General features: G+C 40.8%; 1 protein-coding gene across 2 annotated transcripts in view; it reads right to left on the bottom strand.

Annotated features, from left to right (window-relative positions):
- The window catches only part of ACADM (acyl-CoA dehydrogenase medium chain), a 32,672-nt gene extending 18,864 nt beyond the window's left edge, over nt 1-13,808 (bottom strand). Inside the window, exons 1-7 of one of the 2 annotated variants that reach the window (XM_081087248.1) lie at nt 13,366-13,808; nt 12,155-12,256; nt 9,221-9,308; nt 8,278-8,375; nt 6,667-6,736; nt 5,887-5,987; nt 5,204-5,284 (exon numbers count right to left, since the gene is read on the bottom strand). In XM_081087248.1, coding sequence (XP_080943374.1) covers nt 5,204-5,284; nt 5,887-5,987; nt 6,667-6,736; nt 8,278-8,375; nt 9,221-9,308; nt 12,155-12,157 — 441 coding nt within the window. In that variant the 5' untranslated portion in view covers nt 12,158-12,256; nt 13,366-13,808. The remainder of the gene's footprint in view (nt 1-5,203; nt 5,285-5,886; nt 5,988-6,666; nt 6,737-8,277; nt 8,376-9,220; nt 9,309-12,154; nt 12,257-13,365) is intronic. The other variant, XM_081087247.1, reaches the window with a different exon arrangement.
- Nucleotides 13,809-25,888: the final 12,080 nt, after the last annotated feature.

Here is a 25,888-nt window from a genome sequence, read left to right on the forward strand (position 1 = left end):
TAGGAAATGAGTCTGGAAAGTACCTACACAAGACTGAACATAGGGACACAAATTAGGAGGCTTTGAAATAGTACAGGCAAGGAAGAATAGTACAGGTAAGAAAAAAGCAAGGCATGGAAGAGCAGATGGAGTTGAAAACTGTGTGTGAAATTCACAGACATGACAACTAAATAGGATGCTGAGGAACTAAAGATGTTCAGATGACTCTCAATATTTTAGTTTAGGCAACTTCCAATAGATAATCTAGAGGAGAAGCAGTTCTAAAGAATGGGAAGAAAATAATTTGTTTGGGATCCATTTCGTTGAAGGTATGTAAGTCTAGCCAAGAACAAATGTCTAATAGACAAGTGCATATAGAAGGGAGAAGCTCAGGGGAGAAGTCAGTGCTGAGACTAGAGTTAATAGGGTACTTAATGAATATACCAAAAGTTAACACCAGATGGGAAACTGATTGAGTAATTTAAGTGGAGTAAACTTTAAATAAATCAACAGTGCTAACGCTATAAGCTATATTTATAAAGTATCTGAGGTAAGAGTGATGGAACCACCCTACTCTGCACTCATCAGACCATGCTAGAATACTGTATTTAGCTCCAGAATATAAAGTAATAGAGTCAGTGATTAGTAAGAAGGTGATGGGACTCATGTTATATGAATAGATGAAAAATTTTTTGATATAAATAGCTTAGAAAACATGATAGCTATGTTCAAATATCCAAAACACTATATAGCCAAGGGAGAGAATTTTAATTGATAGGCGAACACTGCAGTGGAATCATTCAACTTTTATTGAACACCCATTATGGAGTGAGGTGGTGAGATTATAAATAGAAATGGTACAGTCCTTTCCTTCAGGACATTAGAATCTAAAAGAGCTTTCTAATGGTTAGACAGGCTCCCAGATAGAGTTGGTTCAGGATGTTGTGATTCCCAGGCATGAAAACATAAACTAGATGACCTTTTGACAGGATGCTATAGAGGGGATTCAGGTGTCACATGGGTTAAGTAGATTACTCTCCTACCTGGAGATTCAAAGATGTTTTCAGCAACCTAACACCACCACCACCACCACCACCACCAAAAAGAATGACAAATGAAATGTCCAGAAAAGATAATGCTTCAAAGTACCAAAATGTTATTTTAACCACCTCTGAGAATTTTGTTTCCCTGAAATATGCTATTAGACATTTCTTTGCTTAATAATAAGGCAAAGTTATTAGAGCTTATGAAGTGCATGGGTATGTTTCTATACAAAATGGCTGTTTATTCAGAGATGTTACTTGACTCATTCCTAGTAATTAAAATTAATTTTATAATTCACTTTCAACAGAAGCCTTCTTTTTGTTTCCACTGCAACTTGTTCTCTCCTTTATCACACTATATGGTATTATCTAGAGTATTACAGTCACTCATGCGTTTCTTCCTTAGCCGTATTAGAACTTCTTGAGGGTAGGAATGGTACTTACTCCACTTGGTATCCCTTGTACCTATTAAGTGCTTAATAAAATACATATATTTAGCATTTGTTATTCTAACTAGTTTGACTTACAACTCTAAATATTGCCATGCAAACTAGAAAATGAAGCAAATCAGTAACATTCTTTTAACCATATTTACTTATGAATTTATTATTTTACATAATCCTATATAATAAAGAGGGAATATGCAAATTGACCATCACTTCACCACAAAGATAGCGGTGCTCACAGAGGAGGCGGGGTGTGTTTCTGTAACACAAGATGGCTGCACCCACAGTGGAGGTTGAGTTCCCCTAACGAGCCTTAACAAGCAATAGGCAGGGACCTGAGGCTGCGCCACCTCCTGCCCCTGTGGGGCTTGACGGGACCTCATGCTGTGCCCCCAACCCTGGCGCCAGGCTGAGGGACCTCAGGCTACGCCCCCTAACCTGACAGGGCTGGACGAGGGACCTCAGGTGATGCCCCCCACCCGGCAGGGCTGGACAGGGGACCTCACAGGCTGCAACCCCCGCCCGGCAGGGCTTGACAGGGGATCTCAAGGTGTGCCCCCCCCATCCCAGTGCTGGGCCGGGTGACCTCAGGCTGCTCCCCTTGCCCTGGGCCGGGGGACCTCAGGCCACGCCCCCCTAACCCAGAGGGGCTTGACGGGGGACCTGAGGCTGCGCCCCCCACCTGGCAGGGCTTGACGGGAGAACTCAAGGCGTGCACCCCATCCGGCGGGGCTTGACGGGGGACCTCAGGCCGTGCCCGGCCCCCCCCCCCCCTCCCCGGGCCAGGGAACCTGAGGCTACGCCCCCTGCACGGCACGGCTTGACAAGGGTGGGACCGGCCAGATCTGGATCTAGCCCAATGGGGGGGAGGGGGCAGCTGGGTCTGGGTCTCACGTGATTTTGAGGTGCACATGGATGGGCAGGGACTTGACTCTGGGTCCCGTGGTGTGCCCCAGACACTGACAGAAGGAAGACTTTCATATACATTTTACTAATTTTCTTTCATCTCTGATACTTCTATTATAGAGAAAGGGCAAATAGCAATATTAAAATATTTCCTCTAATTAATCCCCTTTTAATGTGCACGAATTTTGTGCACTGGGCCACTAGTTCTATGTATAAGTTAATATATTCTGGGTAAGGATCTATGGGTGTACCAGTTTAAGTTCTTGTGAGTAAGAGCCAAGTTTTATTCATTATTTTATTCCTAGTCCACCTGGTATACAGTGTTGAAATATTTGAATGAATGAGTATAGCATTATAACTTTATTAGAGACTAGAACACGTGAAATTCGTGCACTGGGAGGGGGATCTCTCAGCCCAGTCTGCTCCCTCTTGCAGTCTGGGATCCCTCACACAGTCCGGGACCACTCACTCCTTACCGCCTGCCTGCTCACAGCTCCTTACCACTCGGCTCCGTTCCTTAGAGCTATCGCAGAGGCGGGAGAGGCTCCCGCCACCGCACTTGACAGCCATGAGCCTGGCTTCTGGCTGAGTGGTGCTACCCCTGTGGGAGCGCACTGACCACCAGGGGGCAGCTCCTGCGTTGAGCGTCTGCCCCCTGGTGGTCAGTGTGCATCATAGCGACAGGTCGTTCCACCGTTCAGTCCATTTGCATATTAGGGTTTTATTATATAGGATAATACTCCCACCTTATATAGCTTGTAAAGCAATTTTGTATTTATTCTCTATTAAAAATTTTATTTTGCCTTACATTTTAATGGGACTTGAGGTAGCTTATATAATACATGTTTTTGTTTTTGTTTTTTAAATCAAGGTGAGGAGAAAATAAAGATAAAACCAGAAAGAAAAGTAATACACTACAATACATGCTTTAAGGTTCAGATAATTACTAATGGTGGGCTATAAAATTGGCTCTATGTGTCTCACCAAAACAAAAAAAATACTAGTTATAAGTATAACTTATAAGTTAGAAATGTGAAATGCTCATAAGCTCAAGTTTGGCATATAGCAGGTAACAATATTAAATAAATGAATGAGTGAATGGATAACAGTTAAAGTTAAACTACATTTCCCCTGGTCATTAGGTATGAAAGAAATTTCTCTAATATACTGTTGTGAAAGGGACGCACTGTGAAGATCTAAAATAATAAAAGGGTAATATGCTAATTAGACTGGATGTCTTCCGGACGTCATTCTGGACGTCCTTCTTGATGAAGCCGGGGCCGGAGAGAAGCCAGCCGGGTCCTGGATGCCTGCGGGCGGCCCGGGGGAAGCCAGCCCGGGTCTCGGGTGCCTGCGGGTGGCCTGGGGGAAGCCAGCCCAGGTCTCGGGTGCCTGCGTGTGGCCCAGGGGAAGCCAGCCCGGGACCCAGGTGCCTGCCAGAGGCTGGAGGAGGAAAGCCTGGGTCCCAGGTGCCAGAGGGAAGCCGGTGCCGGCAGTTGGGGGAAGGAAGGCCTACTCTTGCATGAATTTTCGTGCATCGGGGCTCTAGTATTATTATTAAAACATGAGCATTTTGTTTTTCTTTACTATCCCTTTGAGATATTATACTCCCTATTTTCAGAACAGACTGAAAGATGAAGTCACTGTCTAAGATCCCATTACTATTATATGGCTGAGCCAAGAATTGAAGCCAGGTCTTGGGATCCCAAGTTCAGTGCTGTTTCAGTTATATGCCAGTTACTTCCTAGCTCCATTAGAAATGCATGATTTTATGACAAGAGTTTCCTTCACCACTTTAGGCTTTTTAATGAGACTTCTAGGTTCTAACACCATGTTTGGACAAATGAATTTATTGAATGTCTATGGGATTGAGCCTAAACTGGTAGTCGGACACCCCATGAGAGGTCCTGGATTGGAGAGGGTGCAGGCCGGGCTGAGGGACTGCCCCCACCCTCCGCCATGCACAAATTTCATGCACCGGGCCTCTAGTCCTATTTAATAAAAGCCTAATATGCTAAGTGTTCAGTCGTCTGGTGGGCCATTCAACCAATCACAGCATAATATGCTAATGATATGCTATGGCTGCTCAACTACTCACTATGACGTGCACTGACCATCAGGGAGCAGACGCTCTCTGACTGGTAGGTTAGCTTGCTGCTGGGGTCCGGCCCATCGGGACTGAGCAAGACGGGCTGGATACGTCCTGGAGCCCTCCCGCAGTCCTTCCCCGGCTGGCCAACCTCCCACATCCCTCCCTGGCCCTGATCGTGCACTGGTGAGTCCCTTGGCCTGGCCTGTGCCCTCTCGCAATCCGGGACCCTTCGGGGGATGTCGGAGAGCCAGTTTTGGCCCGATTCCGCAGGCCACGCTGAGGGACTAGCTAATCTATAAATACTCTTTTCAAGTTACTCATTCAACAAATAATTATATCTTTTCATTCACATTATTAGTTCAAAAGACTACTAGTTCAAACACTACTGTCATACATTCAATGTGAACTTGTGATACAGCCACTCAGTTCATGAACTGCAGAGTGCTTCACTGCACTCTGTATGATATTTCTCTAGTGGAAAGAAGCTAGGGGATTATTATGACACTTTTCTGACACTCAAGATATTATCTTAAGTAGGTATCTTCCACCTGGAAATAACCAAGAGTAATTATGATGACAGTTTCTTGGCATCCCAGAAATATCATCATATCTAAGTATGTTGGTAATTTCTGTCTTAATGTGCTATAGCCCAAAGTATACATATAGATTGAAAAGGAGAAACAGCACCCTATTCCCTTCTTTAAAAGTGACATCCAGCAGCAGCTGTACATACTCACACACATTAATGGCTCTTCAGTCATCCTCCCCAAATACTTCTTTTGTTGTTGCTCATTTCCAGCAATAATAACAGGCATTTGCTATCAAAGAAAAGTGACATTAAAGAAATAAGATATTTTTATTGGGTATATAAATTCAGAGATACTACCAATTAAAATAAAGAACTATTTTTCCTCCAATGGGTAAGTATAAAGAACTGGCCTTTATTCTGCCTCCTAGCTGGAAAGCTAAAATAAGAAAATAACTCTGTAATCTAAGTATTTTCATAAAATTAAGTTATATAGGGCTTGATATATAATATACAAAGAATTAAATTTAGGATAAATAACGTGGTATATATAATCAGGCCTCCTAAAAATTGCTCACTAAATTGTAGTATTGCGAGCAGTGGCAGCAAGCCATCAAGATCCTTCTCCTGAATGCTGGATTTCGGCCTTGCCCTTACCTAAGAATTGCCACTGAAGCAGCAGCCAAAGTGTATAGTTTCCCCACAGGGTTAGTTAGGACTCCAAGTACTGGAGACAAGGTCAGAATGGTAAGTTTCTGGAATCAGAAAGACAGGCTTCACTGAAGAATGTTGTGTACCTTTGAAAAGAAAACTGCTCTACCAACTCACCTAACCTAGTAGAACTGTCTCATTAACAACAGCTCAGTTACACAATTAATTTTTTAAGTAACTTACCCCCAAAGAATTTGCTTCAATAGCAGTCTGAACTCCTGTACATCCATAAGCCAATTCTTCAGTAATTAAACAGGAATCAAAAGTTCCAAGTCCAAGACCTCCTACAGTATCAAAATATTTTAAAAGCCCATTATAATATGTAGTACATCTCAGCTGAAATTAAGGTGAATTATTACTTCTAATATGACCTAATCAGAAGTAATTAAAATAGTTCATCTAATGGTTTTAAAAGCATATTTGCAAATATAATATCTATAACCCAAGAAACTAAAAATGTGCTAAGGATAGCACAGTAACAAATTATAGTTCTCTAAAGTAAGTTTTAAAAATTTCAAAAAAAAATTCTCTTGCTATTTGTAATCTGGACTTGTCTTCATGTTTCAACTTCTATAAAAACTTAATTCCACTCTGCTGAAACTTTGATCCTTTAAATCTGAGGTGAGAATGAAAACCTCACAGAAAAAAACAAAAACCTCTTAATAAAATGTAAACTCAAAGGTAGAATTAAAATGCAACAAATTGACCAATTCTGGAGGAAAAATTTACTAACGTTTAGGATCAAGTTAAGGTTGGAACCTGTTATAAAGAAGGAATAATGCCTCTCTAAGTGTTGAGTACAAGGCTTCTAGAAGCAGGTAGTACTGAAGTCTGATCAGGGAGACATGGGTAGAAAGCCAATATTTAATGGTAGTAAGTATTTAAAAGAATGACTGAGCACAGTTTCACAATTTTTTTTTGCTTATATGCATTCTAGAATTTAAAAATGTGAAGAAAGCTTACCACAACTTTCTGGAATGTGTGTATTCATTAATCCAAGTTCCCAGGCTCTTTTAATAAGGGGAACAGGATACTAAAAGAAAAGAAAAAAGATGAAAGAAAATAGCTATGTACATTTAAGAATCTAGATAACTTGATTATATAGTCTTGTAAAAAATGTAAAAGATTTTTCTCTCCTTAAAATGCATAGAGGCTTCTGGTCAACATGACAGAGCAGGCAAATGTGGTATTTGTACCCTCCTAATCACATCAAAATTACAGCTAAACTACAGAAAACCATAATTCAGAACCACCTGAAATTTAGCAGAATGGAATCCTACAACTAGGGATTTACTAAAGAAGCCACATCAAGATTGGGAGGAGAGGCAGAGACGGAAAATGGGCTGGTTTCACACCCATGGGTGGCAGATAAAAATTGGAAGGGGTATCTCAGCCATGAAGGTGCCCCCAGAGGAGTGAGGGGGTCCCAGCCCCATACCAGGCTACCCAGCCCAGGGTTCCAGTGCCAGGAAGAGAAGTCTCCATAACTTCTCGTTGTAAAAACCAGCAGGGATTGTGCTGAGGGAGACGGAGGGTTGCTGGAGTCCCAGGTAGTATCTATTAAAGGGCCAGCACACAGACTTACTAGGACTCACTCACTTTTGAGCTCCAGCACTTGGGTAGCATCTCAAAAGGCACCAGGGACACACAGGGAGGAACTGAATTGTCTTAAGGGCAAAAGCTGGAGGGGCGGCTTTCTCCCAGACAGAAGTGCTGGTAGAGTCCATCGTTTCTTTTTTGAGCCCTTCCCCGCACAGCGCAGAGAGGGAGGTGCCATATCTGAGTCTCCATTAACCTGGCTATCACAGTTCATCCCACACTGGTGATACCCTGAGACTTCACCGCACCCTACTTTCTGGCCCACCCAATCTGTTTCCAGTGGCTTTTCCATACAAGTGGCCTGTTTTGGCTCATGATTCAAACTTTCCTAAAGTCTCTCAAACAAACTGCATCTGCCCTCTGCAAGCCCTATTCCTTTTGCTAGGTGCCTAAGGATGGGCACTAGCAGCAGCTGGCCTTGGATCAGGCCTGGCTCGCAGCTTGGCCTCACCGGGGGCCCTCCAAGCCCAGCACAAGTAGCAGCCATCTGCAGATCACTCTGTTGCTCATGCTGGGTGGAACATGGGGTGGGGTGCGGGTGGCTGGCCTTAGCCTACACTTCCTGGGAAGCCCAGAGCCAGCTTATCTTGTGGACAGCTTCAGACCACATCAAAGCACCAGCCAACTACCTCCATAAGTGACACACTCAAGGGGTGGCCTCAGTGGGCACCAGAGCCCCGCTGAAATAAGTCCTGCTCTGTGGGATGGGGTCCTATACAGCTGATCCTCCATTGAGGTCACAACCAGTCCTTGCAGCCAATCGGACTAGGGGTAAATCCTTTCCACTGACATGCCAATGGCAATCAAAGCTCAGCTACAATGGAGGGTGGAGGGCCACCTGCAGTGCCCAGGTCAGGTGAACAGGGAGACTGTGACACTGGACCCAACAGGATACCTGCTCATTAGGCCACTCTGCCACGCTAGGGAGATGCAGAGCTCTACTCAATATACAGAAACAAACACAGAGATACCTACCTCGCCAGTTCTATCATATTCTGCAGCAACTGGGATTATTTCCTCCCTGGCAAATTTACGAGCAGTGGCTTGAAATTCTTTCTGTTGTTCAGTGAACTCTAAGGAAAAGTTATTTAGAAAACATTCAAATAGAATGAGTTGAGGGAAAAAAGCCCTATGGAATTAGTATGTAGAAATTTACATATAATGAAGATTTTTAACCCTTGATTAAGCAGAAAGTCAAAAGATTACAAAGGAACTTTGTAACTAATCAAGATTTCATTGTGTAATATAAAGAAATCTAAGCCAAAGGAGATAGGTAATATTTCTAGCTTTTACAAATATTTCCTGAGAACAAGTGAACTGAGAAAATGGGTCTTTTAACTAGGGGGAAGGAAATAATTTGAAACAAGCAGTACTTTAGGAGGCAAAGGATGCTTAAGATAGGGATTTTCATTTCAAACGCTTTGCCCAGGATCTTCATTTTACTTATTTATTTAGTAAACATTTCAAAAATTGATTTTATAGAGAGAGGGAGAGAAACATCGACATGTGAGACATTGATAGACTGCCTCTTGCATCACCCCCCACCCCAACTCCCGCAAACAGGTGGTCAAAATCTGCAACCTGGGCATGTGCCCTGACCCGGAATCAAACCTGCCACCCTTTGGTGCAGGGGACGACGCTCTGTTATTTATTTTGTGTTACATCCTTAGAAAGAAGAGCAGGAAAAGATGTATGCTGCTAACAGCTCTATGGGTAGGGTACTTATGCTAAAGAAAAAACGAGGTCAGCAAGAATGGGTGTGACTAACTGTGGACAATCAGTGGATGGTGATTGATTCTGTTCATTGACAGACATTACTAAGATTTTTTCATCAACATTTCAGACAAATACATACATAGAGAGCTGCATATACATAATAATTTAAGTTCCAAGTCAAAAGACAGAACAAAACATATACCAAAACTAAATCCAAATCCTTGTTCATGTTTTAAGGCAGCTTTTGTATGTTGTGATCTCCAGTCAAAGCGAGAAAGACTTCTCAGGGCCTGTAAAGAACAATTTTATTAAAATAAATTTGATAAATTAAACATTAACCAAATAAGAAAGTACTGACAATTACGAGTACAACAACTTGTTTGATCCCACTCAAGAGCAGAGTGCCTTTAACTATAATTTGATTTCTATAGTAAATAAGCCAATTACCAGATATTTGAACACCTATCAAAAAGGAATTTTTTTTAAAGCAATGAAAATAGATCTATTCAGTAGTATTTACATTACTAAAGTGGGAGTATTTCCAAGGCAAATAACAGTCAGGGGTAGCAGCTAACTTAGAACCACCAGTCTGGAAATCTCACCTACAAGCTCTCGGACACTTGTGATTGAGGAGCAGAAGTGTTGGCAACAATAGGATGGTATTGTACTGTGTGCAAAAGTTGCCCAGTACATCAACTTATTTATTTTATTTATTTATTTCTTACCTGAGGATGTTTTTTACATTGATTCTTAAGAGGGTATGAAAGGGAGGGATGAGGGGGTAGAAGGGAAAGAGAGAAAGAGAAGAAGGGAGGAAGGGAGGAGAGGGAGGGAGGTAGGGAGGAAAGGGAGAGAGAGAAAGAGAGAGAGAGAGAGATGACAGAGATACATGGACTGGCTGCCTCCCAGGTGGGGAGTGAACCCACAACCAAGGTAAGTGCCCTTGACTGGGAATCAAACCCCCACCGACCCTCTAACCACTGAGCAACCATCCAGGGCCAGTCCATCAACTTTGACACTGTCCCTGTGAGCCTCCCACAAATGCCTCTAGGAATCTTCTGCCTGAAGGATATTTTTTCTAAGATATCTCACTCTATTTCACAAACCAAAATAGCCTAAAATCATGTTTTTTATCTTCTGCTGTTTAAGTATTCTCAGAATGTTCTAAGGCAGGGGTAGCCACCAATTTTGTAAATTACATTTTATTGGAACACAGCCACACCATATCGTCAATTGCTGCTTCCACACCAAAGTTGTGTAGCTGCCACAGGGACCATATGATCCACAAAGTCTGTAGGGCGCGGCTATAGGGTTAAGCCTGGGACTGACCTGTTGGCAAAGCCACAAACAAGTCCCAGCTTAGAGGACACAGTCCTCAGCATAATTAGGCTTGACCTTATGAAGCTCCCTAGATCCTATCTGGGAAGCTAATGGGCTGAGGGAGAAGTAGCAAGTGGTGCCAAAACAAATATAATTCACAAGAACACTGTAACTATGGTGACCACTACCTTGTTTACCTCTGACTATAAAATAAAGGCTCAGCTTGCTTCTGGATCTCTCTCTGTGGCCTCAGCCAGGCACAGGAAGACCCACCTAGAACCAGCTTATTCTCTTTGCCATTTCTTTAATCCTTCGCTGCCCTCACTCAGGCTTTCAAACCCTTGGCTGAGCTGGCTCGGCACAAAAGCCAAAGCTTACTACCTGTTCCTTTACTTTTTTTAAGTTTGCCAGTTCTGTTCTAGACTATTAATATACTACTTGTCTTAATATACAGGGTGAAGCAAAGGTAGGTTTAGAGTTGTCCATATGAAAAATAATTTGATAAATAATAATATAAGAATAAACTGTTTTGAGTACTCACAACTGTAAACCTAGTTTTGTCCCACCCTCTATATGTATATTTCTTCAAAGATATACTAAAGATATAATCACATCTATACTTATTGTTCCATTTTAAACTCATTGACAGTTTTTTAAAAAAGTAATCATTTGTATCTTTTAAAATTATCAAATTGAAAACCACTTAACTCCTGAGTAAATATTTGAGGACGGCCAAAAGTACACAATTTATATTTCAAAAAAATTTTGATAGAACTATCCCTAGGCAATTCTAGTAAGTTAGGCAAAGAAAAAAAGAGAGAAACTGAATAATATACTAAAAGAACTTACGTTGTTCAAAAGCTATAAAAAGAAACTGTCCACTATGTAGATTACAACTTTAACTTACAAAGAGAATCACCTACATTTAAAGTGACAATACAGATCGTCAAGTATCTTAATTTAAACAGCCCTTTCAAAATTACATACTTTATACTACGCAACATACTTTATACTACAATTTTGAAAAATTACATAAAGTATGAAAATTCACATTTCTTTGTAATTTTGCTTAATTTTATTTTCGAAGTGAAACACGGTTTCTCTGGTCCTCATTATCCAGTTGTAACAGACCAAACCTATTCTCATTTACAACCACATGCCACAAGGCACTATATTGATTCCTATTTTGCACTTGAAGAAACTTAGGCTCAGGAAGGTCAAGTAAAATTGGCCAAAGTCACTCTGCTATTAGTTGGTGGAACCAAGATTCTAACTCTAACATTTACTAAGAGCCCATGCCATTGACCGCCTTGCTATACCACTCTTTCAGTTTCAAGTCTCCTAATTGGTTATTAGGTTCTATAAAGAAGAATAACATCCCACTGAAATCAACCCCAAAAACGTGACCCTTCTAAATATGTGCTCAGATACCACTATACAAAAATTAGACCTCACAATAAAAAATGTAAAGTGGCTTTCTGAGAAACTTTAAATAGGGTATATTAGATTGAAAATAATTTACAAAAAATATGATTTTTTTAAAAATACATTTTACATAAAACAAAGTACAAAAGGTAGATGCAGCCAGGGAACAGTACCCATTGACCTGCTAATTATATAATTTAATGTTAATCATTTAGTGATGTGTTTTAGTAGATACCAGATATAGGAACAGTATATTATTTGGACTTAGAATTGCTAAACTCAAGTTGAGTTTGAGTTTGACATTCCACAAAATTTTTGAGACCTTGGATTGGTTACAAACTTCTTGTCACTTCTTTTCAAACCTGGAAAATGGAGTTTGAAAAGGAATTACCATTTGTTGAGATGATTAAAACAGGATGATGTCTTGGAAGCATAGTGCCATATGGTTTTAGTACATTGGGTTCTCTGCCCAGAGCAATAGCATTCCAAATCTCTAAAAGAGAGCAACTTTAATCAAACGTCAACTCTGAAATAAAGGCACAACTGAAATTAAACACTTCTGTATATTTCTTAGGGATATAAGAGCCTTAGCATTAAAGGAATGTCAAAAAAGGAATACAGGGGCTGAAGTTTTCTGGATGGGTTTTTTTTCCTAAATCCTTCCTTAGAGAGACTGAGAAATCTGTCTTTTTTTTTCTGGTGTCAGAGCTAAAAATCATTTAAAAAAAATCCCCCTATTTCTGCCTTCAGAAGCGATGAACTTACACAGCAATGACAAATATGGAGGAACAATCCATTAGAATTATTCTAAATTCTAACACTGCTACTTTTTTCGGTCAGGAACATAACTTTCTTAACTCAGCCTTAAGTGCCTTTTAATGGCAGTCTTGTGTGTATATATCAATAATATTTAAGATAGCAAAATACATCTAGGGAGTTTAGAATCTGTGCAACACAACCCTGGAATATACAAACTTCAAGAAGCAGTCTGCAGTAGTTTTTTTTCTTTTTTTTAAACGAATGAAACATGGAAACATCTTCCTCCTCATTGCACACCCCAAAGCGCATTAAACATATTAAGTATCCACTTCCCGTTCCCCGAGACTTTGCAGGCCTTCGCGATAAGACTATCTGAATTCTGCATTTTCTCGTCTACATCAATTGCAGAATGAGATTCCCTGGCTGGGGACAGGGAGCTTCGAGATGGAAGAGATACGAAGCCAGTTCACCACAAACAGGCCCGTCCAATGCAGACAGGTCCACTTCGGCCAAGGGCGGGGTGCCCGGGGAAAACAGGTGAAGGGTTCAAGAGCAGAGACAGAAAAAGGACATTCTAAAAGGTGGACGCCATTGCATAAGGGGCAGCTGCCGAGAGGATAGGGAGGGTCAAGACCTGGGTTGTATTCAGTCCCACTGAGAGAGCAGGGGTGAGCCTGACGGCAGGGAGGTCCGGATCCCGGCCCGGGACGGGCTCCTTCCTCACCGCGGCTTCCGACGCACCTCCCGCCTCGCCCCCTCCCCTGTCTCCCACCGGTGCCCACCCCCCAACCACCCCAATCACCCCGCCTCCCCAGCCCCATCCGGCCCTGCTCTCCCTCTCACCCCGCCGCTGCGCCTCAACATCGCTGCCATGGCGACTCGCTGAACGACTGCTCAGTCCTTCACCCCGCGCGATCGGCCGAGACTAAATCGGGCTCCGGGGTCGCCAGTGACGGGGGCCCGGATGCCCCGCCCTCCCGAGACCGACGGAGGGCGGGGCCCGAGGGGGGCGGCGCAGCCAAAGACGGCGGCGCGGAGGGCCTAGGATGGAGGGACTGCGCGGGCGGCTCGGCGGGGGCTCGCTCTCTGGGTGATCGGGCGGCGCCGTCCGCGCCCCGCTGGTCCGGGGGCTGGTCCCTGAAAGGGCTTCGCCGCCTTCGGGTCCTCAGTTCAGACGACGCGCCCTCCTGGGGGAAACCGAGGCTGACGGCGGCGTGGAGAGGGAGCCCGGAAGGCGGCTCGGCCGCGGGACGCTGGGGCGGGGGGGCAGCGAGCACGCGAAGTGGGAAGGGCGAGGGGAGGAGGGAGGGAGGAGGAGGGGGTCGGGGGCTGGACGCGGGGCAGGCCGGGAATGTGGGTGAAAGGTCACGGTCGTCGCCGGAGGCTTGGGGCAAAGGTCACCCTGGGCTTCACCCTTGATTTCTCTGGGAAAAGCCGTCAAACCCAACTCGTTTCTGCTTTAAGGATTCAAGATTCATTTTACTCTCAAATGCCGGACCTAAAGCGAAAGGATGTTCTGTGCGCCTCGGCCATGTAAACGAGCAGGGCCATTTCATCACGTAGGTACATCCGACCTTTCGGAATATTGCCCGGGCTATTTATTCCTGCCCACGTGTGCAGAGGCGGAGCGCGTCCTTGCAAGTGAGGTTGCAACAGGAGCCTAAATCGAGTTGGCTCAGCGAGTGACTGTGGAGAGAGAGTGTCTCCGGAAGAATTCTGCTTCCAGTCACCCCCTCTTCCAGTTAGACCCCGGGTTCTGTGATGTTACAAAGCGCAGGGATGTGCAGAGTTGTCCAGGTTTGGGGAGCTCTGTGAAGGCGCGCTCCATGGGTGACCTTGCGGCGCCGTCCTCGCGACCTTGGGAGGGTCTGATGCCCCGCTGGGGACTGACGTGGTCCGAGGGGTGGTCCCCATGAAAGCCGGGAGTGTCAGTGTTTCCCACAATCCCTAGGACTTTACATTTTTCTTGCTCCCGTCCTAGTACAGGCCCTCATCACTCACACCCATGCCTTGTTACTAATTTAACAATATTGTTGCCTGCCGAAGGCTTGCCATAATCTCACTCTAATTTAGCTGTTTGATTTCTATATCTGGTTATTGTACTCCCCACGCAAGAACCTTATATTTTGTCTACTGGGAACTTACATTTATTCAGACTAGGTACAACGCAGAATCTTAATTAAGTGCTAAATTCATAGTAAAAGTAACAGGGGAATTCGGAAAAGAGAACTCAGTTTGTTCTGCAATCAGCAAGAAAGCCTTCAAGAGGTAGATAAAACACAAAATGGACTGTTAAAGATTGGTAAGGTTTGGCTATGCATGCATTTTTCCTCCAAATTTCTTATTCTGAACATTTTAAACAGAAAAGTTGAACAAAAGAAGAACAGAATCACCCATATGCCCATCACTTGGATTTAAAAATTATTTGTCATATTCGTTTTACTTATATGTTTGTGTGTACATATATATATGTGTGCGTCTGATTATTTTTGTTTGTTTTGTTTTTGTAAGAACCTAAGTTTTAGATATTAAGACACTTCACCTCTAAATACTTTCGCTATACATCTTCCTTGAGGATACTGTCCTACATAACCACAAAACATTTATCACATCTAAAAAAATTAAGTTATTTTCTAATATAAAGTCAATATTTATATTTCCCCAGTTGCCCCAAAGTGCCTTTTGTATGTATAGCAGGGTCCTTGAATAATGTTGTTTTGTTAGGTATTTTTTTCTGAGATAAACTATGTTTTATTGAATTGTATTAAAAATATTTAATATATTTAATGTAATTTAATTGAACTTGAGGCAAAATGAGTTTGGGTTTTTTTTTGTTTGTTTGTTTTGCCTTAGGTACTACTATTTCTTTTTATTGTTAACACTATCACCGATGTCTCCTGCCTTTGTCCACATCCACCTAGCAGTCCCCTTCCCTGGCCTTCACCACACTTCTGTGTATGTCCATGGCGTAACTATGCATGTTCCTTGGCTAATCTCTTCACCTTCTTTTATCCAATCTCCCCCACCAGCTCCCCACTGACATTCGTCGGTCTGGTCCATGTATCCATGCCTCCGGTCCTATTTTGCTTGTCAGTTTATTTTGTCCATTAGATTCCACATATTAGTGAGATCATATGGTATTTGTCTTTCTCTGACTGGCTTATTTCACTTAGCATAATGAGTCTCCAGGTCCATCCCTGCTGCCGCAAAGGGTAAGAGCTCCTTCTTAATTACAGGTGCATAGTATCCCACTGTACAAATGTCCCAGTTTTTTTCTGTAATGTTGATGAGATGTCGTAGGAACTTAACTCTTCTTTATATCAATTAGCCTATGATAAAAATGGCTTTGTTATACTTCATTTCAACTAAAGTTGCAGAACCTATCTATGATGTTAAGTAAAGATTTAACTTACAGTACTTTGTTTTTGAACCAGGATCCTATCAATGATTGCCTATTGCAGTTGTGTTTTAACTGTCTTTGGTCTCTTTTAACCCAAAACTTAATCTTTATTCTCCGCCCGCCCTGTCCCCCAAAAGAAAAATAACTTTGATTTTTTTTTTAAAAGAAACCAAGCCAGTTGTCCTGAAGAATGCCTTAATTCTGAATTTTTAAATTGTATTTATTTGTGCTTCTAGACCTTGAATTTCCTGAAAACTGCAAGTTACTAGATTCTTGAGTGGTTGAGATTAAAAAAAGGATGCTTTTTAGATGGTACTGTGCCATTTATATTGTCTCAAATTAGGTCCTAATGTGATGGCGAACCTTTTGAGCTCGGCGTGTCAGCATTTTGAAAAACCCTAACTTAACTCTGGTGCCGTGTCCCATATAGAAATTTTTTGATATTTGCAACCATAGTAAAACAAAGATTTATATTTTTGATATTTATTTTATATATTTAAATGCCATTTAACAAAGAAAAATCAACCAAAAAAATGAGTTCGCGTGTCACCTGTGACACGCGTGTCATAGGTTTGCCATCACTGCATTAGGAGGTGTTTAATGTCAGGTGGGTCCCATTACTAGTGATGATAAATTTGATCATTGGATTCAAGTGCTGACAGGCAGATTTTTCTATGGTTAAAGGCTATTTTTTTACCTTGACAATTAAGAAGTAATTTATGGGTATATTTGACAACCTCTCCTAAATTTTTCCCAGTAGTAGACATGGAATCAGCTCCTTTTTAATTGGAGATTGTCCCACAAAACTTATTCAATTTTTAGGTGAAATAAATATCCCCCCATTGTTCCTTTGTCTCTTGCCACCTTCTTGTAACTCATGGGAAGGTGACATAAAAACAGACCATTCTTTTAATTAGTGGTTCTTAACCTGGGGCTATTGAATAAACTTAAGGTAGATCTGAGAATCATTTGAAGTTAAATGGGAAAAGAATTATACCTATGCATACATTCCCGAGGAGACAATCCTAGCTGGTGGGCAAGTGTTTATGAGTTCAGATGCCAATATTTGGAAGATGTGATGGAGGAAGTAGTTGGAGGTTTTCTTCTGATTGTTTCTGTTTCTCAGTGGAATAGAAAGTTAGGTTATTAGCTGAGAGTGAGGAAATGTTGTAAATCTGAGGAAAGAGTGAAACATTGTGTAAGCATTTCTTCTTTACTCAAACTTTGTAGGAATGGAGATGTAAAGGGATGAGGGACAGTGTAGAGGTGGTAAGTTCAATGCATCAACATGCCTAGTGAGTTTGAAAAATTAATGGATCTGGAATATTGGAGAGAATTATCTGAAAATATAGGGGCTAGCAGTCCTATGGACGAGTGTACTTATAGTAAAGACAAGGTCTAAGGTACCATGGCAGTAAGAAGTTGAAGCAGAGCAGAGAACAATGTTATTGTAGGAAAGGGAACCAAAGCATTGGAGAAGCCAGCATAATGGAAGAATTATCTCTGTGGATACTGAAAATGTTAAAAATTATAACTTGTTTGAGAGAAAGTGACTTTGAGCCAAGTGCAAAGCTCTTGGTAGCATACATGTTTTTCTCTCAGTTAAATAAGAAAAGTGATGATAGAATTGTAATTATAAGCTAATATGTTTGGTGCAAAACAGTATTAACCTTTCTGGTACCTGATGTTTTTTCTCTTTCATTTCTTTTCAAATAGTACTCTTGTTATGTTTTCTCTAGCAATAGTAATAGAACCAGATATACTATTTTGTTATCATAAAAGATAATTTTGTGGAAAAGAAATTGAAGTTGCTTAAGGCTTTGTCAATCTTGGCAATGAAAACCCAGTTTCTCAAGTGACTCCTCTGTTTCTGGAGCAAAGAACATAATCAAATATGACTGATCCTACTTTAAGAACTAGGTATAGCTACTTAGATTCAGGACCAAATCCTTATGGTGATGTTTTTCTCTTAAAGACCTCTTTTTTTTTTTTTTTTAAACGCATGAAAGGGTAATCTGTATATTCATTTTTTTAAGTGAGCCTCATAAAATGTAGTCACATTGAAACCACTAATTGTTGTGGTGTTTTGTTTTTCATTTGCAGAATCAAATTTCAAATGATCAGTTTTCCCCAAATAAAAGCAGAGTGTAAAATCATACTCTAGTTTGGACCACAGTAGGTAAAGGAGGTAAAATTCACCAAAGGACAAAAACAGTCTTTACTGCCTAGTATACATTCCTCAAGCCAGAAAATAGAGGGAAACAAGTTAGGGACAAGCGTGGGATTTCCTGGGTTCTGGAAACCAATATAAGGGTGAAGAGAATGCTTGCAAGATTGGATCAGATGCATAGTGCTTCGTAAATGTTACCTTCGTGGGGAAAGGTCCTTCAGGAACCAAGAAGTAGAGCACAGTCCAGAGACAGAGGGAGAGGACTATTCTGGGAAGATTCTAAAGGAAATAGAAAATACCTCAACCCAAGCAGCAATAGTAATAGAATTCTCATTTCATCCAGAAGCCTTTGCAGCAGCACGGTCATATAAGGTGATGACCAGCAAGAGGCCCACAGGCGACATGTAGGTACCTAGTTCATGACTTAATTTCAGCATGAAATTAGTTTACTAGGGATGTCAAGCACTGGCTACACTCCTCATACCCCCTCCTGTGGGAATCTTCCCTGCCTAGAGTTTGTGCTCCCAATGTGTGAATCTTCCTGCCTCTTGCCTAGAGCTTTATGGGATGGGCTGTATGACCTAAGGGAAGTCAGTTCATGAGCTGATCAGCACTTTTTACCAATGGCATGGCATAAAAAGATTAATTTAGGGAATCAAACAGGTTGCCTGTCTTGGAAAACTGAATCAAAGAAACAGAGGGAAGAAGTATTTGTTGGTGGTAGGCACCTGACATTCCAGCAATTAGAGAGCTCCTGGTGGTCATGTGAAAATTAAAAGTTAGAGAGGAATAAAAAACTATGAGCATTGGAAGCCAATAGGTAGAGAGAGAAGAATGGAGGAAGTGAGTAGAGGAAAAACAAAATCACCAGGAAAATGAGGAAAATAAAAATCTTACATCTTCAAGTAGAGACGATTATATTAGTTGTTTCCAAGACTTGTCTTTTAGTTTCAATTGTCATTACGCCCTGCTCTACTTAGGGGCCTTGTCCTTGGAGTCACATAAGAGTCCAGTTGTATATTTATAGGAAAACTCCTTGAAATAGGTTGAGCAAATCCTTGTTCCTTGTAACCAGAAAAACCAGAAAGCATTTCTCTTTTTCCAAGCTGCTGTGCTAATTAAGCTAAATTGTGCCTAGTTATGTTCTTGCTATATAAACTCCTCTTTTCTACGCTTTGGGCTCTTATTTAACAACTTAATTTAAAAAAATTGATATACAATTAATTTCACATATTTAAAATTTACAACTTGATGAGCTCTGACCAATGTATACACTTTTGAAACTGTCACCACAATCAAGATAAACATTTCCATCACTCCAACATTTCTTCACGCCCCCTTTGTAATTCATCCTTCTTTTCATTCCTGTCCCCAGGCAACCACTGATCTTTTCTGTTACTGTAGATCAGTTTGCAATTTTGTAGAATTTTATATAAATGGAATCACACAGAATATACTCTTTCTTGGCTGGCTTCTTTCTTTTACCACAACTTGAGATTCATTCATATTTAGAATATCATTATTTTGTATATTTTTTCCTGAGTAGTATTCCATTGAATATACCATAATTTGTTGATGGACATGCAGATGGTTTTCAATTTAGGATTAAGCAGTAGAATCAAAAAAATCAAAAGTAGATTTTTTTGAATAAAATAGATATGCCTCTAGCAGGATGAGAGAATGTTTGATCAGTTTTTAAAAATTGTAAGAGAAAACTACAGATTAAGTGTAGGTTTTAAAATGTCACAAGAAAATACTGTGAAACGTTTTCTTACCAATAAATTTAGAAATAGATAAAACATACTTTTCTAGAACTATATAGAAATTACCAAAATCATATAAAAAAGAAAGAAAAACTGGAATATAGCATTAACCACCCTCCCAACTATTCTACCTCCAGGTGGTTTGTAGCATTTAATTCTTTGCTATGTGATTATTTTGAAGCAAGATCAGTTAGTAGTATGATTTCAATATATGGCTCCCATAGGTTTGGTTATTGTTTTTCTAAATGTATTTATATTTTTCAAACATTATTACAATAGATTTTTAGGTTTTAGAAACCTTAGCATTTACTACAGCACTTGGAGGGGGAAACAGCAGAAACAAGAGAAGCTGATCTGGACTCTGCAGATGTACTGCCAGGCAGGCACTCAAAGATGGGAAACTTTTCCAGACACAGTGCCCTGCAGATCTATGTGTGCACCAGGACACAGATTCATCCTGTTTGCAGCTCCTTACTTCCACTCTGAAAACTTTGTTGTAATGGCTCTGGAGCCATGGCCTGAGCCCAGGGCCCTGAGCCCTGGGCCCTGGAGTGGGTAGGAGGACTTAGGGGCAGCTTACAGCCCAGTAGGACTTCCAGGCAATGGCACCCCCATACTCTAGCTTACCACCACCTCCCATCTCCCCTCTGTTTTTACACTGACAGTGCACAGGTCTTGGTGGTCTTGAATTTCATGAGCATGAGAGGAAGGGAGTGCAAGGGCAGCCACCACCTGGAGCTGCTGCCGCACACAATGAATGTGCTGTATGCCTTCAGACCTCTCTGAGGAGTGCATATGCAGATACTTTATTCTGTCTTCATGTTGGATATATGGATTGCATGGCTGCACAGGTGATTTATATTTTTTATACCATTCTGGGTTTTGTTTTGTTTTCTAAAGACTTTTTATCATATCCAACTTGCTTGAGCTCTTAAGATACGTCTTGTGTCAGGTTCAATCTTGCCAGGGCTTTGAATTAATGAGAATGAAGGGTACAGATACATTTGAAGTTATCTTTCTTCCTGAGAATGGGGTCTAGAAATAATCTAGACTTGTACCTTGTACCTTGTCTCTAAGACTCTCTAGAGGTTAGCATCGATAAATTGCAAAATATAGTCATAAGAACCTCTCTGAAGAAGTCTGTGGTCATGGCTTGTATCCTAAAGCTTATCAGAAAGAGGCAGTGCAGTTGGTATATACCTGGTCTGGCTTGTTCAGTACCCATTCCCTCCTCCCACCCTGTATGATTCCCCCCTTTATAAAGGCTAGTTTGCCTGCTTTTCTCTTCTATAGTGATTTGGAAGTTAAAAGCATTCTATTTTAAATTCTACTGCAGGTCAGTAAAAATTTCAAGACATTATTAAACATATAATTGTCATTATAAAAACAAAATAACTTTAGATCCTTCTTTACAGAAGATTTAAACCTAGTTTTTATTTATTTTATCCTTCATTTAGAATTATAAAGGAGACAATAATTCTACGTTGATTTTGTATTAGGTAATTTAACTTTTTTTATTTGGAGTTTTTTAAGAATCTTTGTTTTACTTTTGAGCTTTAAAAAATCACCATGGTATATTTATTCATTTTTTCTTGGAACTTAGGGAACTCTGATCTCTGGGATCAAATAATTTTTTAGATCAAGAAAGTTTTCTTTTAAATATCATTGATTATTCCTTTTGCTTTATTTTTTAATGCCTATAATATTCTATTCACAGATTAGAAAAGTTAGAAATACATGACTTTCTTCTGTATTCATTATCATATCTCCTGTCATGTTTATCTCTTTTCTTTGTATTTTAGTCCTGTATTTTGCATCATGAATTCAGTTTGCTAAACGGTGAGCTCCTTCAGGCCAGGGACTATGTCTAATTTATAATTTTGTAGTAAGTACTTAATACAGTGTTTGACACATAATAAGTGTCTCTAATATGAATATGCTCTAGCTGTTTTACATTTGGTTTTCCTGTGTTTCTTATATTGGTCTGATGATTGCCATTCCAGTACACAAATCTTTCTTTGCAGAAATGCCCTTAGCTAAAGGTAGGGCTGGAGGCTAAAATTCAGTCTGAGCTCCTTAGGTAAGATCTGCAGCCTGGTGCAGGTACGGAAAGGGCACTTTTTTTCTAATTTGCATAAATGTGTTCTATGGGCTAATAGAAACCTTCATTGATCTGGTCTCTTCAGACTTTCTTGTTTAATTAATTCAATGTCCTCCTAAGAAACACTTTTCTTGAATACATAAAGATTTATTTTGTTTTCAGCAGAAAATTAATTACATGAAATTTTGTTCTTTTCCTTCTTAGTCACTAGAACATGGCTCTCCTTTTGCTGTATATTTTTATATAGGTTCAATATAGAGATATATATGTGGCTTTTATTGTTTGCTGATGTACTGGCAGAAACCCTTTTGTTTTTCTATGCAGGAGGAGGGTAAGATGCTATATAGAGAGTTTAGGAAAGTTCTTGGTACGTTTGAGATTCCACTTCTTTCTGTCTTCAAGGCAGTAAAGAAACTGCCCAAGTGCTTGCTTCGGCAGCACATATACTAAAATTGGAACGATACAGAGAAGATTAGCATGGCCCCTGCGCAAGGATGACACGCAAATTCATGAAGCCTTCCATAAAAAAAAAGCAAAAAAAAACTGCCCAAGCAGTTTAAGGCTGAGTGTCAGGGAAATTGTGTGTGTGTGTGTGTGTGACGTAGAGGGGGCACTCAGGATTCTGTGAACAAGAGTTAGTAAACATTCATTTTTCAAATTGGCAGGATTTTCCAACTATTAGTTCCCAGGGTATAAAGGACTCCTCATCTATATCTGCCACCAACTCCTAAGTTGGGGCAGTAGGATGGTTTGACATGGGACCTCATTTTTGTCCTGCATTGGATGTGACTATCCGGTTAAAGGTGATGCACTAAACGAGGCCTGCGGCTCGCCTGCCGCGGGTTTGACATGCTTGTGGGGTTATCCCGGGAGGCAGGTAGAGTAGCAAACTTTGTCCAACGTTTGTTAGAGTGTGTCAATCCTAGTGGGACACCAAAAGGAGAGGAAAAAGACCATGAGCAGGTAACCAGCACAGGGCCCTAAGGTACAGGAAAACCAAGTACCAGGCTTGGGATTCAAGAAGGAAACTAGGTCAAACTTAAGGACTGAGACATCAGTAGAAATGAAATTTAAGGAAGTATTACCTGGTTGATAGAGTGTTTTATCTGCCAGTGTGTAAGCACTCAAGGGAAAATTAACAGAGGAACAAATTCTAAAGGAAATTTAATTTAAAAGATTATGTTCAAGATTCAATATTTCTATATTGCTCTGTTTTCTTCATAGAGAGTTAAATGTTCTTTTATCTATAGAAAGATAAAAAAATTTGATAAAAGTTTTTCAAAAGGTTCCCAGGATTCGGTTGGATTTTTACTAAGTAAGTCTTCTCACAGAATATTACTAAAGAGAGTTAGTAGTTATCTATCTTTAGCCCTGGTGCACTTCCCCAATATAGTTTATTTCCTCTTACCTGGACTGCTAAAATAACTTTCTTTAAAAATTATAATTTCCATTAGGTAATTTCATTGTTGTCTCAGTGGGACAGTAAAATATGTGGCAAAAAAAAATGACAACACTTAGAGGATTCAAAGTTTCAAGAATGGCAAAACATATGGAAACTAGTATACCATTATCCAAAGCAGGAGACAATCAGGATGCTTCCAGGTGAAGACACTGGCTTTCCAAAGGACCTTCGTCTGGGAGCATGCTTATTTGTCTTCTGCTTTGTGGAAACACCTCCATATGCTCCTATATTCTTTGGCTAAAAGGAAATTTTACATCTCCTGATAGTGACAACTGGGTTTTTCCTAAGTTATATTACTTTTCTTTGGATGATCATAAATAATGCATTCACATGGTAAAAAAATTAAACAGTGAAATAAAGAAAGGTGTTTTTCTCTTATTTTGGTACTTGCTTTCATTTCCCCAAAAAATCTGCCATTGGTATTTCTTGTGTATCTTTTCAGATATTTACACATATCTGTGTCTCATTATCCTTATCTATAAGACTAGAGGCCCGGTGCATGAATTCATGCACCAATGGGGTCCCTTGGCCTGGCCTCTGGAATTGGGCTGAAACCGGCTCTCCGACATCCCCTGAGGGGTCTCGGATTGCGAGAGGGTGCAGGCCAGGCTGAGGGACCCCACCGGTGCACGATCGGGGCCAGGGAGGGATGCGGGAGGTTGGCCATCCAGGGAGGGACCATGAGAGGGCTCCGGGGTGTGTCTGGCCCATCTCGCTCAGTCCCAATCAGCTGGACCCCAGCAGCAAGCTAACCTACCTGAAGAAACATCTACCCCCTGTTGGTCAATGCACATCATAGCGACTGGTCGACCAATCGACTGGCCCCTGGTGGATAGTGCACATCATAGCGAGTGGTTGAGTGGCCTTAGCATATCAATAGCATATTACACTTTGATTGGTTGAATGGATGACCAGATGATCAGATACTTAGCATATTAGGCTTTTATTATATAGGATGGGGTTAATACTAGATCCTATTAAGTTTTTTTTCTTCTGATATAAGAACAGCTTCGGTATAGGAGTTTTATTTTATTAAGAAAAATAAGGAAAGCCAGAACAGCTTTTTTATTTGTTTGTTTTCGCTTTTTAAATATTTGCTGTTTTTCCAAGTGCCTGTAACTCAAAATAGTTAACGTGCCAGTGTGGCATATTTTGAGGTGGAATGTTCTTAACACCTCCAGTGGTCTTATTTATTTTTATTTGGAGGTCCTTTGAGTTTTTTTTTTTTTAATTTTTTTTTATTTTACTGATTTTTTTTAAAATTAAATCTTTATTGTTCAGATTATTACATTTGTTCCTCTTTCCCCCCCCCCCCCATAACTCCCCTCCTCCCAGTTCCCGCCCCACCCTCCGCCCTCACTCCCCACCCACTGTCCTCATCCATAGGTGCACGATTTTTGTCCAGTCTCTTCCCGCATCTCCCACACCCCTTTCCCCCCAAGAATAGTCAGTCCATTCCCTTTCTATGTCCCTGGTTCTATTATAATCACCAGTTCATTCTGTTCATCAGATTATTTATTCACTTGATTCTTAGATTCACTTGTTGATAGATGCATATTTGTTGTTCATAATTTGTATCTTTACCTTTTTCTTCCTCTTCCTCTTCTTAAAGGATACCTTTCAGCATTTCATATAATCCTGGTTTGGTGGTGATGAACTCCTTTAGCTTTTCCTTATCTGTGAAGCTCTTTATCTGACCTTCAATTCTGAATGATAGCTTTGCTGGATAAAGTAATCTTGGTTGTAGGTTCTTGCTATTCATCACTTTGAATATTTCTTGCCACTCCCTTCTGGCCTGCAAGGTTTCTGTTGAGAAATCAGCTGACAGTCGTATGGGTATTCCCTTGTAGGTAACTGAGTTTCTTTCTCTTGCTGCTTGTAAGATTCTCTCTTTGTCTTTTGCTCTTGGCATTTTAATTATGATGTGTCTTGGTGTGGTCCTCTTTGGATTCCTTTTGTTTGGGGTTCTCCGTGCTTCTTGGACCTGTAAGTCCATTTCTTTCACCAGGTGGGGGAAGTTTTCTGTCATGATTTCTTCAGATAGGTTTTCAATATCTTGCTCTCTCTCATCTTCTGGCACCCCTATAATTCTGATGTTGGTACGCTTGAAGCTGTCCCAGAGGCTCCTTACACTATCCTCGCATTTCTGGATTCTTTTTTCATTTTGCTTTTCCGGTTGGGTGTTTTTTGCTTCCTCGCATTTCAAATCATTGACTGGATTCTTGCGCTCCTCTGGTCTGCTGTCGGGCGTCTGTAAATTATTCTTTATTTCAGTCAGTGTATGCTTAATTTCTAGTTGGTTCCCCAATATAAGATCGAGGGTCTCATTAGTTTTCTTGTAGATCTCATTAAGTTTATCGGCGGCTTCTAAACAGTTCTTGAGAGACCTTAAAAGTGTGGTTCTGAACTCTATATCTTCCATTGACAATTTTGTCCTGTTTCTTTGTCTCCGCATTTTGTTATGCTTTCT

This window comes from Myotis nattereri (assembly GCF_964212035.1).
Source record: "Myotis nattereri genome assembly, chromosome: 3".
Taxonomy (NCBI): Eukaryota; Metazoa; Chordata; class Mammalia; order Chiroptera; family Vespertilionidae; genus Myotis; species Myotis nattereri.